The sequence below is a fragment of the Crocodylus porosus genome, unplaced genomic scaffold (assembly GCF_001723895.1).
Source record: "Crocodylus porosus isolate Cpor-Errol unplaced genomic scaffold, CroPor_comp1, whole genome shotgun sequence".
NCBI classification, from domain to species: domain Eukaryota; kingdom Metazoa; phylum Chordata; order Crocodylia; family Crocodylidae; genus Crocodylus; species Crocodylus porosus.
The window spans coordinates 68,357,731-68,375,039 of record NW_017728931.1 but is presented as its reverse complement, the minus strand read 5'-3'; the positions used below and the strand labels follow the sequence as shown (position 1 = coordinate 68,375,039).

General features: G+C 37.4%; 1 protein-coding gene across 2 annotated transcripts in view; it reads left to right on the top strand.

Moving 5' to 3' along the window:
• Positions 1-17,309, top strand: part of LRRIQ1 (leucine rich repeats and IQ motif containing 1) — a 172,382-nt gene that overhangs the window by 121,115 nt on the left and 33,958 nt on the right. Inside the window, exons 23-24 of one of the 2 annotated variants that reach the window (XM_019543129.1) lie at positions 13,695-13,827; positions 16,209-16,269. In XM_019543129.1, the coding sequence (XP_019398674.1) occupies positions 13,695-13,827; positions 16,209-16,269 (194 nt within the window). The remainder of the gene's footprint in view (positions 1-13,694; positions 13,828-16,208; positions 16,270-17,309) is intronic. The other variant, XM_019543130.1, reaches the window with a different exon arrangement.

Sequence of the window (17,309 nt, the reverse complement as noted above, 5' to 3'; positions counted from 1 at the left end):
TCAAGGATGGCCTCCTTAATAAACTTTTCTAAGATCTTCCCCAGGATAGAAGTCAGGCTAATGGGCCTGCAGTTAGCCAGATCCACTCTCCTGAAGATCGGCACCACATTGGCCTTCTTCCAGTCTTCGGGGACTACACCAGAGTGCCAGGAGTTTTCAAAGATCCGTGCCAGGGGCTGGGCTATGACGCTCGCCAGCTCCTTGAGTACTCTGGGGTGCAGATTGAGAGAACTCTGGGAGTCTATTACTGGGTTCTTTTCTCAAGTCTGATTTGTCATTTCTGTGAGGCATATTACTTTACATACAAAAACTGGTCAGGGTTTAATTGTGGCTGTTTCTGGATCAGTTTAGTGTAGGCTGCCCATCTGCTTGGGTGGATACTCTTGAATTGTGTCTAAAAGTAACTGCTTAAAGGGGTATGTTTTAAATAGTATTCAGTTAATTTTTTGCAATTTCTGTGCATTGACAAGCCCAAAATAACCTTTCCACATTGTTGATGCTTTATTGTGAATCACTAGTAAAATGCTTTGAAGTTCTTGGCTAAAAGACAAATATAAGGTGTTCAGCTAGGGGTAGCAGAAAAATTAATTTAATTGATTGCTCCCTTATATACTTCTTATGGATATGCAGTTTTCTTTTTAAATAGATCTATAGATTAAGCACTTATATGATATTTATAAGCAAACGAGTTATTAAGTAAAACTGGGATGCTTTGTAGGCATATGGATTCGTATCTATTCATAATTATTTAAAAACTGCAAATAAACAAACAGGAGTAAACTGAAATCTATACTGTTCCTCCACCAATTGTCTTAGATAGATATAAGCATTCCTAGGAAAAGGGCTGTGTCTTCCTCTGTAGACACTGGTGAGATTCTTTTCATTCATTCATAATGAACATTGTATTATGCTTGTGCAATTCTGTGCACAATGGGAGGTCTGATCTTCACTGAGGCTTAGTGGTATTATACTGGTATAAAGATTAAACTATGATCCTTTTTTAGCTTTTGTATATATTCTGTATATATTGTATGAGAAGACATACATAATGGGTTTAGAGTGTCATAAATATTTTCAACCTCATAGATTTTGAACTGCTACCATGAATAGTTACTATTTTAAAATGCAAAATTATATTTCATCACTACACAATAACAATGACCCTAACCCAAAAAAGAAACACTGTTTTTATCAGTAACAAAATACTGCATGTCTTAAATACAAAGTATATATGGCTGTACGTTGATTTAGTATTAATACTAGTATACATTGACAATATTATTTTTCTTATTAGCCTTCACTTCCTTGTACTGGCAAGATTTTTTAGCAGAATAAAGTATATGCCAAAAATCCTACAATCAGTTGATAAATATGTAACAGCATCATTTACATAGAAAAAATACATAGATATACATTCAAAATAACACATTCAAAATACGCTCTGAGATATGATGAAAAATTGTGAATTTATTCCTACTTGACTAGAGTTATGGATCAAATACTGTTGTGTGTGAGTCATTGTAGCTTCACTGAAGTAATGTTATGTTGTCCCTAATTATTTATTTTGTTTGTATGAGTTAATATGACTTAAATGCACTGTTGAATTATTGTCACTTAGCAAACTCAACTTGTGGTTGGTTTGTTTTTTCTGCATGTGCATGTTGCGTGTTTTGTTTGTTAATAGCCCTATACTTCCTCCTCTTTCCTGATCTTGTCCAAACAAAACCTAAAACTGCCACAATGATTGTGAAGCTGGCCTTTATTTCTTGAACTGTTGTGCTTTCTTGATTGCAGCAAAGTGATGACAAAATTTCTTCCACTTTTCCAAAATGTTTTTTAAGACTTCCTTTGAAGCACTTTTTCCTTAAGCAGACTTCATCACCTTCTATCCAGGAACCTCCAAAATGAGAAAAAATCAGAACAAACTGTATTCAGGAAAACATCAACCCATCTGATTTTACACTGAAAAATAATTGGTCTTCCTGCTCATTCTCTCTTTGGAATTCCATCCACAGATCTAAAAGCTTAGGAAAGCAGGTGGGTTTATCTGCTTTTCTGAGACTATTTCCTTCTACTCAATGAGGATTGGAAACTCCAAGTAGGATATCCATTTTACTTATGCATTTGTTATTGATTTCTTATGGATTTCTGTGTTTATACTACAAGATGGAGGGCCTGGCATGCTTCTGGGATTTGAGATTAGAATCTGATCCTTTCTGAGCCTTCCTTTTGAATTACTCTGTGCACCGTTCTGGGCTACATTGGTAACTTTTGCGTCTTTTCTGGTTATTAGGTGGTAGTTGTATCACTGAACTTCGAGCTTTGAAATCTCTTACAATTTCTGATAGAACAGGATGATGTGTTTGGTCTCTTTACCAATTTTCCTCCCCCAGTTCCCAAAACTTCTGACAGGATTCGTGAGGCAAACATTCTCCATAAGATGAATGTAAATCTTAATACTGTAATTTAAAGCTCAGTTATCACCCTGCTACTACCTACGTTTTAGTAACCATTCAGTTGGTGGGGGGGGTCATTTAAAAAAAGATTCCCCTTCTGTTTTGAGGCTATACAAATTGGATCAGATACTTCTGTTGACGTTTGAGCTACTAAATGACAATAAAATGGATCATCTTAAATTTACATTAGTATGATTTATGCAATTCCCCGTCCTGCTTTAGTATCCAACCAGTATAAAGGTGTGTCTAATCAGAGATGGAGTTTCTGCTTACCAGAGGGTGTGGTTTATGATAAAACTCCCACAGTGTCTTGTGTGTCTTGAAATGGTGGTACAGGCACTTGAACTAAAGTTCATTGAATGAGCTTTAATTTAAGTGTCCCTGCCACCATTTTGAAGCATGGGGACACTGTTACATGGAACGTAGAGGCTGCTGGAGTGCACTAATTACCACATTCCAGTAGACTAGATTAATCAAGTCTGCACCAATTCACTATACAGTGCATAGGAGCAGCCGCCCCTGCACATCTACAGGCACTGTCAGTAGAGAAGCAGTAAACAGGGTGTAGAAGTAGTTAAATGAGTTTGTGCTAATCAGGTAGCTTGCTACAACAGAAGGCCAGAGGCCATTATGCCTCCTGATCAGATCTAAGCCTAATCATTAAGGCTGCTTGCAGACGTTAAAAAAAAAAAGCAAAAAAAAGCAGCATTTAAACTTTGTGTGCTCTCATGCCAAGCCCAGTACATGCCCAGAAGTGGCAGCGCATAAGTTGGACCACCTCCCCTGACATCTGTATAGATCAGGTACTTTAGTGGGGATTTTTTGGTGGTTTTATCTAATAGCTTATTGAATCAGGCTTTGTTAAAAGCACTAAAAGCCGCACTGAAGCATCTGATCTATACATACACCGTGGGGCCAGCTCTCAGTAACACACTGCTTCTTCCAGGAAAGTGCATTTTTGAGGGTTTTTGGGGGGTTCTTTTGAGGTCTGCAGGCAGCCTAAAAGCTGCAAAAAAGTCAAGCTTCACTGAGACATGGGTCATGTGTATTATTTACAATCTCAGGACAACAGTGGGAATGGAACCAAAGTCAGTTGCAAAATGGCTATAGACAGTGGCTCATCTGGATGAATGGTGCTATGGCCAGGACAAGGAGGGCACAGAAGCAGCTTGTCATCTGCTAGCCTGATATAGGACAGTCTGAAAAAGCAAGGTATAGGAGCAACACGGTACAAAACAGGTGCTACTCTGCAAAATTGGGGTAGAAACAGGGGAGCTGCATATCTTACATCTACTACAGTTGCTCAAACAAAGTTGGATTCAGGTTCTAAGACCAATATATTAGATCAGGGGTATTGAACCTCTAGCCAACAGGCCAAATCTGGCTCCCCAAGGGTCTGGAGAGTGTGCTGTGGGCAGGGCAGGGCAGCATGGAGCTCAATCCTGGTAGGCAAGGCTAGACAGAAGTCGTGCATGGCCTCAGAGCCCCAATCCCCACATTTAAGTCTGGATGGAGGTGGTGTGAGACTCCCAGACCCTGATACATGGAGCCAGTTGGAGGGTTCATGGGGCCCTGAGGCCCTGATTTCACATGCAGGACTGAACAGAGGCAGTAGAGAGCTCCCAAGGCCCGATCCCTGCATGTGGGACTAGGTGGAGGCAATAGAGGCCCCTGAGCTCAGTGCTGTTCATGGGGTCTGATCTGGCCCACTTATCCGGTCCACACAGCTAAAAGGTTGAACACAACTGTGCTAGATGGATTATGAGAGCTAATAGAATGCAATGGTCTGACAGGATCTGTCTGTCCACTAGATAATGAGCAAATGATTGGTAGCCCCTGCAAGCCAGTAGAGCTTGCAAAAACTGGTAAAACAAAAGACACAGCAACCTGCGTGGAATTTGGAAGGAGGAGTCAGGCAGGAGGAAGAGATTGAAAAAGGCATCAGGATAAAGTGTTAATGGCAGTTTCAGCATCTAGCTAACTACATAAATATCATATTAAATAAAAAGGCAGTTTAGTTTTACAAGCATAGTCCTTTCATAATATAATTCAGCATGTCCATGAAACAGGACTGGACTAACCTTAAATGGTTGAGTTAGTGACTGTTAGTTTAAACTTTGTGCTGCAACATAAAATCATCATGCCTGTGGCATTTGCACCGTTTTTACTGCTAGAAGGCCAGGAAAAGCAATCCTATTTTACTTGAAATGTATATTTATTCATTGTTCCATAATAATCCCTTCTGTTTATATCCATCAGCTGCATCTTGTTTAATGCATGGATTATAAACCCTTCAGACAGAGAATTTTTACTCTGTATTTGTATAGCACCCATTTCTGGTACAAGACAAGAGCATTTGCAATCTCTCCTGAGCAGTCGTGGTGGTAGCAGTACTGAAAGTAATAGTAGTAATATCTACCAGACAGGACCCTGAAAAACTTAGTGCCATCAGCACTTGCATCTGAATGTGTGATACAGACAACAAGTTACTTAGAAGGCACTTGGTACATTAACACCTCCAGCCAAAGCTTCAGGGAAGTCAGTGACTATATACAACTTAATCAATAACTGCATTTGTCCAAACACAAATCATGGCCTTCAGATAAATACAGATATGTATTTTCTCTTCCTCATATTCCACTTAGGTGCTGTTCTGTATGTCAGACCTAAATGGGGGAAGGAGAAATCTCTCTAGCTTCTTTATAAGTTAAGGCTTGGTACCAGATTGCTTGTCTGCCAACATATTTTAAGAATAAGTGCTCTCAACTTCTTTTGAAGTCAGCAGAATGTACCTGTACCCTATAACTGCATCTGTTGAAGCAAATATTTAAAAAATTTTAGTTACAGTAAAGTAAATATACTGTTTATTGTATAGTGAATGCAGTTTTATAGTGATTCAGAAAATGGCATGTGAGACATTTCTACTTTAGTTGATTCTGATTTCTTTTAACTAACTGTATAGTCCTATTCATAGTTTGTTTTAAAGCTTTGAGGGAAAGGAAAGATAGCAGAGTATTTGGGCTTTAGTTTCAGAGTTCCAGCTCTCAAACAGTAATTGCCAAAGATTCTGTGAAAATTAAACACATCCAAGTTGCAAGATACTCAGATAATGTGATAATTATCTAAAAGAAATATAGAAGTCTGGTTAGTAAACAACGTACATTCTAAATATTGGCACTCCAACAACATAAAATAGTTAAAACTCATTTATTTTTCATGTTTCTATAAAAAGTGTTTTGCTTGTAAAATAGATATATTGACTGTAACCTGGTCTAAATGCTTATGATAAATATAAATCACTTCAGATTGTGGGTTATAATGGAAACTATGTTTTGCTTTAGAGCTATAAATGGTGTTGCTATGATATCTGTCTCCCTTCTTTCTTAAGGCAACTTTAACATAGGTTTCAGGAATCTAAATGTTATATCTGAATGCTGGCACAGATGTTACAAAGATTTGTTATTCATCTAGAATACAAGAACTGAAAGACTGCTTTCTTTATAAACCTTCCTTTAGAAATAGCACTGATATTTTAGGGGGAGCTGAATTATTCCTATAAATCTGGAAAGTTGCAGAGCACCTTAGGTTTTCAGCAAATATACACGACTTACTCTCATTCCCTTTTTCCTGTATATTACATTAGTTTAACCATTTGAGTTCTGGCTAATGGAAAAAGCAAGAAGAACTTCCCAGTTTCTTCCACATACATTATGCAACAGGCTTCCTTTATACTGTTACCACAATATGAAATTCCAGCATTTATAACAAAAGACTGAACATAAGTGCTGAAAAGGTAACTGTAGTTTTATTTGTCTATGAAGGTATTCAAATGCATCTCTTCCTCTAAATAAAATTTCTGCAATAGCCCACTAAATTCTCTTCTATTTTTTTCACACCAAATAGTTTCGTTCTCAAAGACCTTTGATACGCCTCAACTTTAGACACCAATTTTAGTCCTGCAGTTCATCCCCAAATGTTCAGTGCTTACTACATAAAACGATGCCCTAATCATATATACTCCTATTTGGTTTTCAACCATAAAAATCACACAGCCTTTTCAGAGGAGAAAAGATCATTTTTATATTGTAAAAAAAAAGGATTAATTTCACTACTCTGAGAAAAATGAGGTCTTCTACTGTAGCTAGAATAAATGAACCAAAATTGGACATTAAGGGTGCTGACAGAAGTGGCATTTCGTCCTGCAATTGGCCACTAAAAGTGTTCTACAGCTGTGCACTGACAGAAGTGCACAGCTGCAGAGCACCTCAAAAAGTGCCAGATCATGCAGCAAATGAACCCTCATGTAATGGAGAAGGAAGTGCTTCAACATGGAGCACCTTCATTGACTTCAGTTAGTGTGCATCAGCTGGGCTGGGCTGCACTGGAGCAGCGTCCCAGGTGCTGTCTTCAGGATGTGGGGATGAGGGAGGGAGGGAGTTCCATCTGGGATTTACCCAGCCTGTGCTGGAGGCTGGGGCAGGTGGATTGCAGCCCCTATAGCCCCCGAGGTGGGGGGGGGGTCCAATTCACCCACCCCCCAACTCCAGCGCAAGCTAGGCAAACTCCAGTATGAATCTTCTTCCCCTACCTTCTCCCCCTCCCATTCTGAGGCAGCACGGGAGCTCGGAGAGGGGGTTGGGGCTAGAGGAAGAGGCTGCAGGCACTCAGCCTCTCTCACTGGATCAGCTCCAAAGTAGTGTTTGATCCTACACCCTTCCAATCCAACAGTGAACATCTGTTGGGTCAGGGGGGTCAGAATGGAAGTTTTTCCCATTTTTTTTCATATTGGTCAGTCAAAATTTTCAATGTGTTTAGTTTATAATATGTGATTTTCCCTTGATCCCCAAGGGCAGTTAGGGCTTGTCAGTTATTCAGATACTGCTAGATATTCAGAGATGGTAGATTTAGAAATAAACCAGATCTTGGTTTTTGTCACATCCTTGATCTCAAGTGTCAGTGGATGAAACCCTGCATGGGTTATTACTATTTACTCAACCTCAAAAATGAATTGCATTTTTTCTTAAATCGAATTGGCCATTGCCAGTGTCTACTGTTTTGTTGTTTGGAAACCTTATACACAGTACTGATGTTGTTCAATGAAATGGCCTGCAGACATGTTAGAAACTATTATGAGTAATAGTCTTTTTCCAAAAACATGTTCATCATGTAGTGATTAACCATAACTAGCTTGATGCTTTGGATCTCTTGGTAGGTATATTGGCTTCAGTTAAATGCAGTACCAATCCTGCAGAAAAGGAAAAAATTATATACACATCTATATCTATTTTTTCTTTCCTCTGCTTTACTCTGCAATACTTTTCTTTCCCCCCTACATTTGATTGCATTTTAATGCAATAATGTATTTTCCTCTTTAATAAATTATAATGCCAAATGGTTAGATTTGCTTTGACATTTATCTAATTTTATAGCTTTTAGTGCCCACATACTTTGATACTTAATAATGAGAAATTTCTAATGTTTTCAATGTATAGGCTTAAAAAAAACTGCCAGTTAGAGAGAAATCAGTTTGGGATTAAAAGTCAAGAGAAGCCATGCTCATTTCTCAATTTTGAATATAAACTATGTAGCAGAACTTTACATATGAAATTGGAGAAATAATATAATACTTTCAGGATATATGTATTATTTTGCTGCTGATACATAAAGTGACTAAAATATAAATTCTATCAAATATATAAATATTATAGAATGTATATATAAAGGATAGAATGTGTAAAAGAAGGTATTAGTAAAAGATAAAACTGAAGATTTATTTATAATAGTTTCCTAAAAGTACTGACAGAAATGTCAGCTTATATATTTAATAACTATGTTGAGATCAGGAATTTCAAACAATATATTAAGAAAATTAACTCTTCACACACTTTGTAGAATGAGGGAAAGATTCAAATGTTGCTGAAGCACATCCACATTTGTAGGACTCAGTGTCTATAGCCTCTGGGTTTTTTTAATTTTCAATATATAGTAAGTTCTGAGGTGGCTTGTCCTATACCTGACACTAAATATGTAGGATGAAATCATATCCCTACAGATATCTTTGCGAGTTTTGCCACTGGCCACAAATAGGAATTCATTTCTAGTGGTGGAAATATTCCAGAAGAGGTACCGGTACAGGTGTTAAGCCTGCAACAACCTCCTCTCCCAAGCTCCTAGTGCCTTCCTTGGTTAGGGCTAATTCCAGTTTAGGGAAAGTGTGGAGCAGCAGTCACTCCAGTCCTCCCATTGACAGGGAGACTGAAGCAGCCGGAAAAGCCCACACCTGCTCTCCTCCCCTCCTAATCCACAAGAGGAGATGTGCAGCAGCTGCTTCTCCCATCTTCCCCAGATTTGTGGGGGAGTAACCCTAGGCTCAGGAAAGCACAAGGAATGTTTCCCTATTGTTTGACTCCATGTTGAGCAGTAGTGGGGAAGTCTATAGACATCTGTTCTATGGGAAGAAACTCTTGGGAGTAATGTCTGTCCAGTTAGAGATGGATTATTTTTTCTCCCAGAACTTCAGTTTTGATTTTGGGAGAGACTGTGTAAACACCTGTATTCTCATGGGTTCTAATGAGAGAGCTACAGTTATTCTGGTAGAAAATGTAGCACCTGTATGTAGCCATTGACTTGCTTATAGATTGAAAGGATATTGAGGCAGAGATAATTATGAATTATCCAGTACATAGAAGGAGAGAGACATGAGAAACAAAGGCTGTAACCATCATTTTACTAGCCCAGATTTCGCAATTGTTTTGATATTTCAGGCTTCTATATGGTTAAACTCAATTTCCTGATTGCAAAATCTCCATTTCATTCCTGGGGAATGTGTGCCACCATTAACTTTCAGCAGAAACTGAAAGCTTGATCCTGTCCTACTGAAGTCAGTAGCACTGCCCTTGATATACAGCATTCCTTAATCTGTGTTTCTACCTCTGTATACCCATTAAAACTAGAAATATACATGACTAAAAGAGGTTAGGGCAATAATCAGTTGATTGAAAGTGGCCAGCATACTTCACCCCTTCCAGTTGCGCATCAACCAGTATGGGAACTGATAAAGTTCCACTCTTGAATAGGGGCAGAGATTCAAGCCTTGAGACTAAAACAAATTAATTTTCTAAAATCAGATTGACAACTTTGGAAATAACCTTAAGGATCATCTAATCCAACTTCTTGCACACATGGAGGATTTTCTCTTCCTAAATATTAATCTCAAATAATTTTACCAGTTTCTTCAACTGTCTACCTTGACTTAGGTTGTTAGCAATTTATACAAATAGTTATTCCTCAAGGATTATCTTCTGTTTTAATAAGGTCAGAGAAATAGCTGGCATAAGGCAGAGACCTAAACTTTCTTTTTTTCTTTTTTCTTTCTTCTATTCTTTAAACACTTGAAAAAAATTCTTAAACAAAGTATGGTCTTTTTGAGAGTTAGATGAATTTATCCTCTTTTGCATCCAGATTAGCCTAAGTACTTGAATTAACCTATTGTCTCAAGTCCAGATTTTATAAATAGAATTGGATGTGACGTATGAGGCTATTATCCAGCTTTGGGAAGTTCCAAGAATCAAGAATTCTTATTCTTGATTGATTCAAGAATTGCACAAGTGTGTATTGCATATGCAGCTCTGTACTACATCAGTGCCAGATGTTAAAATTGTTTAATTTTCATGTTTTAAATTATGCATCCATTATATAGGAAAAGTCTTTTAAAAAGCTTAGAAACTATCATTTAGTGAAAGTATATTACTTTAAGTACTTCTGAAATTAAATTATTTTTCTAAAATATAACAAAGCGTTGTGTCTCCTTTCCCATTTGACTATTCAAAAACTCTTTCACCTGATTTTCAAAGATGCATAACCCCTAATCATTTCGATGGGATTTTTAATGGAGGTAGCACTTCTAAAAAATCAGTTCACACGTTTTTTTCAAAAAGCCGCATCTTGCTACTGTAGGAATTCTATCAAGTAATTGACATTTTAGCACCAGATCCCCAAACATATTTGATATGGGTGGTTTGAGGGTGTAGAAGAGAAATTATGCTACATTTAAGTATATATTAATGTGATAATATAGTAGCTTTTAATAAATAAGAAATATTATAAATTAAAGGAGTATATTCAAGATATTATTACTAAGATTTTAAAATGTACATGTTTGAGAGTGAAAAAATAAAACAGCTTTCTGATATGCTAAGCAATTACTGTTCAGTGCGTGTGTCTTTGAGAAAACAAAAACAGTATAATGTAGAGTAGCTATTTTGTAAAAACAGCAGATGGGATTTTAAAATCAATTTTGATTGTTCAATATTTATCAATTTAATGTACTTAATTGTATCTTGATCACTTCGCTATTTTCAGTAATTAAATGTCAGAGTATTTTGCATTTCTCTGAATAAAATAATTGGCAAAAATTCACAGACCTAATAGTCAGAAATCTAAACCACAAATAAAACGAAGTATTAACAATAATTTTAAAAAATGTGACTTGCCAGTTAAAAAGTTAACTTTTTAACTGGCAAGTTGGAACCATTTGCCTCTGTGTGTGTGTGTGTGTGGGGGGAGAAGTTTTTATAGTTTTTTAAAATCCTTTTCCCCACACGCACTCAGAGGCAAATGGTTCCCACTACCTTCTGTTCTGGGGGAAAGTAAACTTGCTAATTTGTAGTTAAGATTTATCATATGAAGAAGTGACTGAAGACCGCTACAGATGGAAGTTAGAGCATGTCCCCAGCTGTCCTGGGTAAAAGGAGGTTACTTCTATTAGAAAAAGAATTGCTAGCCCCAAATTAAAAAAGGAAAAGATGGTGGCCTTCTGCTAAGATGAGTACAGAATTTATGGAGACTGTGGAGACTGCTGAACTCTAGCTCTTTGAATTTTCAGATTATCTAGATAACAGTGAAATAGTATGATATTAGACTTCATAGTGCAGAAACAGATGGGAGAAGAGCCAAAGTTAAGAATGAACATAGGCCCCACAGTTCAGTTGGAGATGCCAATTCAGTTGCAGAAGACGCTATTGGGAAAAGTTGGGAAAATATTCCCATTCCACAGTATAGGGAATGGAAAATATTTCTTCCCTGTTTCATACTGGATTTTAACTAGAATCCAAATGGAAGCAGTTAGAAAGCTGTCCCTCTGTTTACGACAGCAACAAAAGAAGAAACAACTACAGGAGGGGTTAGATTACCTTTTTCATTTTTTTTCACCAGTAAACAACAGAAAGCTTCAAAATGATTAATTTAGAAGGGAGAGCTAGTTAGTAGTGTTAATCTGAAGTCAGACAGAAGGCAGGGCAGGGTTGTAACTTAAAGACTAATTTATGCAGAAAGGCATAAAAATTGTAAATGGCAGTCTACTTTGAGACATCTATTCATCCCACTCTAATTGGGTGGAGGATGAGGGGCTGAGCTCTTGCATATGCATATTCAATGAACTGGGAGAATTATCCTAGATTTGTTTTCCTGGTAGAAAAATTTACCCTGAGACCTGGGGCCTTTAGGCAACATATAGGCATTCAGTTCTTCTTGGGAGAGGCACTTCTGACCCAGGACAAACCAAGAGTTTATAGAAGTTCAGGATTTTTCTCCCAGAGCAAAAATAGCTGCTCCAAGAGAAAATAATGTAGAAGCAACCCGGGTTAAATCTTTCCCAGGAGAGATTCTGCTAGAAGAGCAAATGTCTGTACAACTTAGACTATCTCCAACTTAATCACATTATAGCACTTAGGTTGTCTGTTAGCCTGACCCACATCTAGCCGATGTTACATGTGTATTTTACCAAAGCAAGGGAGGATACTTTATTTCAGACTCCACGTACTAGTTTGGTGATTTTTCACACAATTTGCTGCTTTGTTTTATCTTAGGCCAGAGGTGGGCAATTATTTGGACTGAGTTGGCACTCTATGAATTTTGGTGAGCTCTTGAGGGCCTTGTGGGTGTACACATACACATGTGCATGGATCCACATGCAGGTACACACACACATATAAGCTTCCTGCAGCTGCGCCAGGGTTGGCACCAGCAAAGCAGCAGCAGGAGCATGGGCTCTTCCTCATGCACCAGTTCTCTCTTTAAATAAGGATTCCTATGCTCAGGTAGTTTGAAACCGTAACAAAGAAGGTTCAAATCATTTGGCATTCAAACTGACCCAGCACATACTCAAGTAAAACAATTTCTAGCAAATGCTAAATTCACTAGCAATGCAACTTTCTCTGAGAGAGAAGAAAATTTGAAAAAGAAAGAAGCAGAGAGATCATCAGCAAAGACGGAGAACAGTGTGCTCAATGTGCTCAAAGTTGGCTGGAATACACATTACAAAAGTTTCTTTTGTTCTTTACAGCAACGTAATTACCCAAGCATCAGTAGATTCCTGACAAAAACTCTAGAAAACAAAGATGAAGGAATAGCAAGATGAATCGGGTATTGAGGACCCAATACCATTCCAGTTTAAGAACAATGCCTTTTGAACAGCTTCTCCCAGTTCAGAACATGAACAGATGGCAGTAATAATAAGTTTAAGTTCTAGAAACCATGAAGATGGCTTCTGGCCCCACAAGCAGAGGATCTTCCAAATAGTTCAGATATCTTCTTTTCTGATAATGTTATTTACCGTTAGGCTTGTTCACTCATGGAAATTTCTTTGGGTTGTATCCATCCCTTTCTTGGTCCCAAAGAAATAGTGATTTGTGAACTGAAACACAAGTAACTGAAACACAGGTGCTTTGAAATCTAATATCTTAGGATGCTTTGTCTCCATTTTTCAATCAGGAACATAACTGACTTAAAATGGACTTCACATTCTAAATGATGAGTATAAAGGTCTCCCAAAATACATGTCAGAAAAGCAGTTGTGTGCCTCACTTCTCCATTTAGAAAAACAATTATAATAGCTCCATAGCTGATAAATATTTGATTTTACCACACTGCACACATATGCTTTAATAAGTAGGCTTATAAAAGTTTCTGATTTTATAATAGAATCCAATGTTCTAGTTTTTGCAGAAAGGTACTCTGAAGTTTTCCTTTTTTTTTTTTGTCAAAAGATCAATATTTCTTCTAAAAAATAAAAATATTTAAAATATAACGGTCATGCCAGTTAGTTTGGAGTCTTTGCAGGTAAAGTGAATAACTGCTGCTGTTCTTACCTATTTGGTATCTTACAGAATATGCAGAGTTTGTTTCTTCATATGTTTTCCTAATAACAATGAAAGATAAAGCTCTTTCTTTCATCCCTAGGTAGTAAGGAGGAATTTGTTCATTCAAATAATACTTCAGCTGAGAAATTACAAATGAGCAGAGAATTTACATACCAATGGCTTCATACACAGGTTTGGGATTTTGAAGCAACCAGTTCCAGAAATGTAAAATGGTGAGGTCATTGATTTTAAATTAGATTTTTGTATTGTAAATACAGCTTGTAAAGTGAAACCTGGGCTAATTGTCCTAAAAGAAACATAGCTTTATAGCCAAAGGCCAATACACTACATTGCCAGGTCCCAAACTAATTTCCATTGAGAACTGATTTAATAATTCTGTGGATATATCTTTCATAAATGATAGTGAATTAGTATGTTTCCTCAGTAATGATCTGTCTTATGTTAAAATACTTGAATGGTTTATTACCAGAAATATGAGGGATTATATTCTAAAACAAGTACAGAAATGTACCCATGCTTCACATAGTGCATGATTATCTTTTCTGTATATATTAAAATTCTTATAGTCTATTAATTACTCAGATTATATGCATGTTACTAGAATGGATTAAGGAACAAAATAAAACTTTATTAATCAGTAATGTCTATTTGCATTTTATTTTTACAACCCTAAAATAAGTTAAATTAATACTACTTTGACATGCACTGTACATTTCAATACGCTGTTTTGAAATACCCATTTTTGTGGTTTGGATTTCTTAACAGATATAATACAAATATGGTTTTATAAAAGATTAATCTTTATTCCTTAAACTAAGAGGATAACAAACACACTGTATCCAATGTATATAGGTCATAAACTCAGTATAGAACATGTTAACTCATGCTATAAATGGAATCTGCAAGTGCTCAGCAGTTCTGAAACAGGCCCACTATCAATCTACATCATATTTAGTGTGATTTTTAAAACTTTTTTTAAAAGTGATTCAAATAAAATTATTTTGTGAATAAATAAACTTTTATTTGTTTTTCCACATTTCTTGACTTTTCTAAATTCTGTGTATCAAATGAATAAGTAGAAGAATAAACTGCCATAAATATATTATATTTTTAGAAAACATTTATTTTTAATGCAGTCAATTAGGTTCCTGAATAGTGAGGTTTGTAAGCTCCGGGCATGTTTACATGTGCCATTAGGAGGCAGCAATAAACTGTGGAGCTTATTTCTCCACAGTATATTGCTTCTGGGTTACTGCCAGACACGTCTGCACGTGCTTCCAAACCACAACATGTTGAGCCGGGTTACAGCATCCTTGGCTGACAGGAGGCCAAGGAGTCAGCCTGCCAGCCCAGGGCTGCTCCGATAAGGTGAACTGTGCTGCAGAGGGGCTGGCTGGGGCACGAAGGTGCTTCAGCGTAGGGCTATGTGGCAGGCAGTCCTGGCACTGAAGCACCCTCATGCCCCAACTAGCCAGTCAGCATTTACACATGCACTGCTGCACACAAAAAAACTCTATAACAGTACTTGTATTTGCAAGTAGTACCTTGCTGCAGAGTTTATTAATTTTGTGCACCCCAATAGAGCTGCACGTATAGACACTGACACATTTACTGTGCAGTTAGTGAACTGCACAGTAAACATCTCAAGTAGACACTCCCTCCAGGCATTTATGATTGTTCACTGCTTTTAGTTTCAGTAACACATTTTACAGAGGAATGTGGAATGATTTTCAAACCTAAGAAAATATAGTAATTTAAGGAAGGAGTTTTAAAATGTTATTAAGTTACCTTTGCAGATATGTGCAGTATATTAATATTTAGACTGACATTTGTTAAGATCATTTAGATATTTTAGATATTTTCTTTCTGGTCCTACTGCTGAAGTGAGTGGCAAAACTTCCATTGATATGGCAATATGATTAGGTACAGTGCATAAAACCAGCTGATTGACATATCAACTGAAAACAACTAGATTGCTCCAAAAAGTAAATCTAACAACTGCTTTGATACAATTTTGCAATTACAAGACTGAACCACAGCCCACTGAAGTTAGTAGAAGCCTTTTCATTTTTTTCCAAAGGAATTTGGATTGGGCTATAGTGGCCGTATCTACATGAGATTCTGACTGTGTGGTAGCTCGTTACTACTGTGCAGTAGTGTCACATGCCACGAAGCGCAACATGATGCTACTGTGGAGTAGAAATGAGGTTCTGCACAGTCAGTATCACCAAAAAGCCATGCAGCAATGCTATTGCATAGTAACTTGTAAGTACTAAATGATTGCACAGCAGCAACTGTGATGTCAGTCTCATGTAGGCGCAGCCAGTTTGTACTAATTAATATGTATAAAGTCCAGTCTTTCCAGTGACTGGCTGATTTCCTTATTGAGAATTAACATATTTAAAATACTTTCAACATACGCTTTAAACATAGAAATATGTTAAATAAATTGACTGTGTTTAGCTAGCTGTATTGTTTTCTCTCGAGCAAGATTATTCCCAGAAGTTTCTAGGGAAGTATCTTAATTATTTTAGTTCCATCAGTGTACTTAAGCTCTTACTGAAATATTTACTATCTTTAAATCGCCATACAGCAACCGCTTCTTGCCGGATTTAAACCCAGAAGTATGCAATGGTGGGCGCGTTCAACTTGTGGTAAGGCATATTTTTCAATGCAAAATTTTAAAGAATCCCAACTAATATTTTCAATTATGTGCATGATGTGAAAAACTAGTATATAGTTTGTCTCCCTGAACAGAAGTCCTTAAATTAGATCCTAATCTTGTATTTAGACTCTTATGGCTGGATATGACAGAGTACCACTGAGGACCATGAGGTTAGATACGGGCACAAGTTTACTTGCCCAGCCAGATATAGTGTATAATTTTAAAGTGAAAATGTATATATCTTTCTTTAGGATTTTAAAAATAAAAATAGATTAATTCCATTTCATACCCAAATAAGTTTGTGATATTTATTTTGATTATATGTATTTAGATAGTCTTAAATTCACCCCTAAACAGTTCGAGACAACTGTTTGTCTAATGTTCTCTTACAAAACATCCAAGGCTGGGGAACCCACCCCATCTTGAGGTAGTCTGCTCCGATGCTTAACTGACCTTAGCAAAACCAAGGACATCATCCTCCTGCTTTACTCAGCCTTAGTGAGGCTCCAGCTTAGAGTACTTTACCCAGTTTTGGGCCCCCCACTTCAGGAGGAATGTGGATAAGGTTGAGAAAGTCCAGAGGAGAGTCACCCATGCAATCAAAGGCCAAGAGTGAAAGGCCTTATTAGGAGAGGCTGAGGGACATGGAACTCTTCAGCCTAGTGAAGAGAAGACTCACGGAGGACTTGGTGGGTGCCTGTTAGGTTGCTGATTTGATTCTGTCAAGATTGGGCCACATTCGGTGGCTGAATTTCCAAATCCAAATCAAATCAGGAGACCCTTTAATTTCTCCGAATTGAATCAAAACACTCTGAATCGATTTGGAAAGATTTGATGATTCGGACATAGACTCAGCTGTAAATGTTTTTCCTACATGCCTCAAGTACCAGACGGCTTGTGAATGCTGAGATGGTGAGGCAGATGGATCCTCCCCCAGGAGCATGGGGGCCATCGGGCTCGGCAGCAGACCTGGAAGTGGATCAGAAGTGCTTCCGGTCCACTTCGGGGTCTGCTGGGAAGCATGCCTGG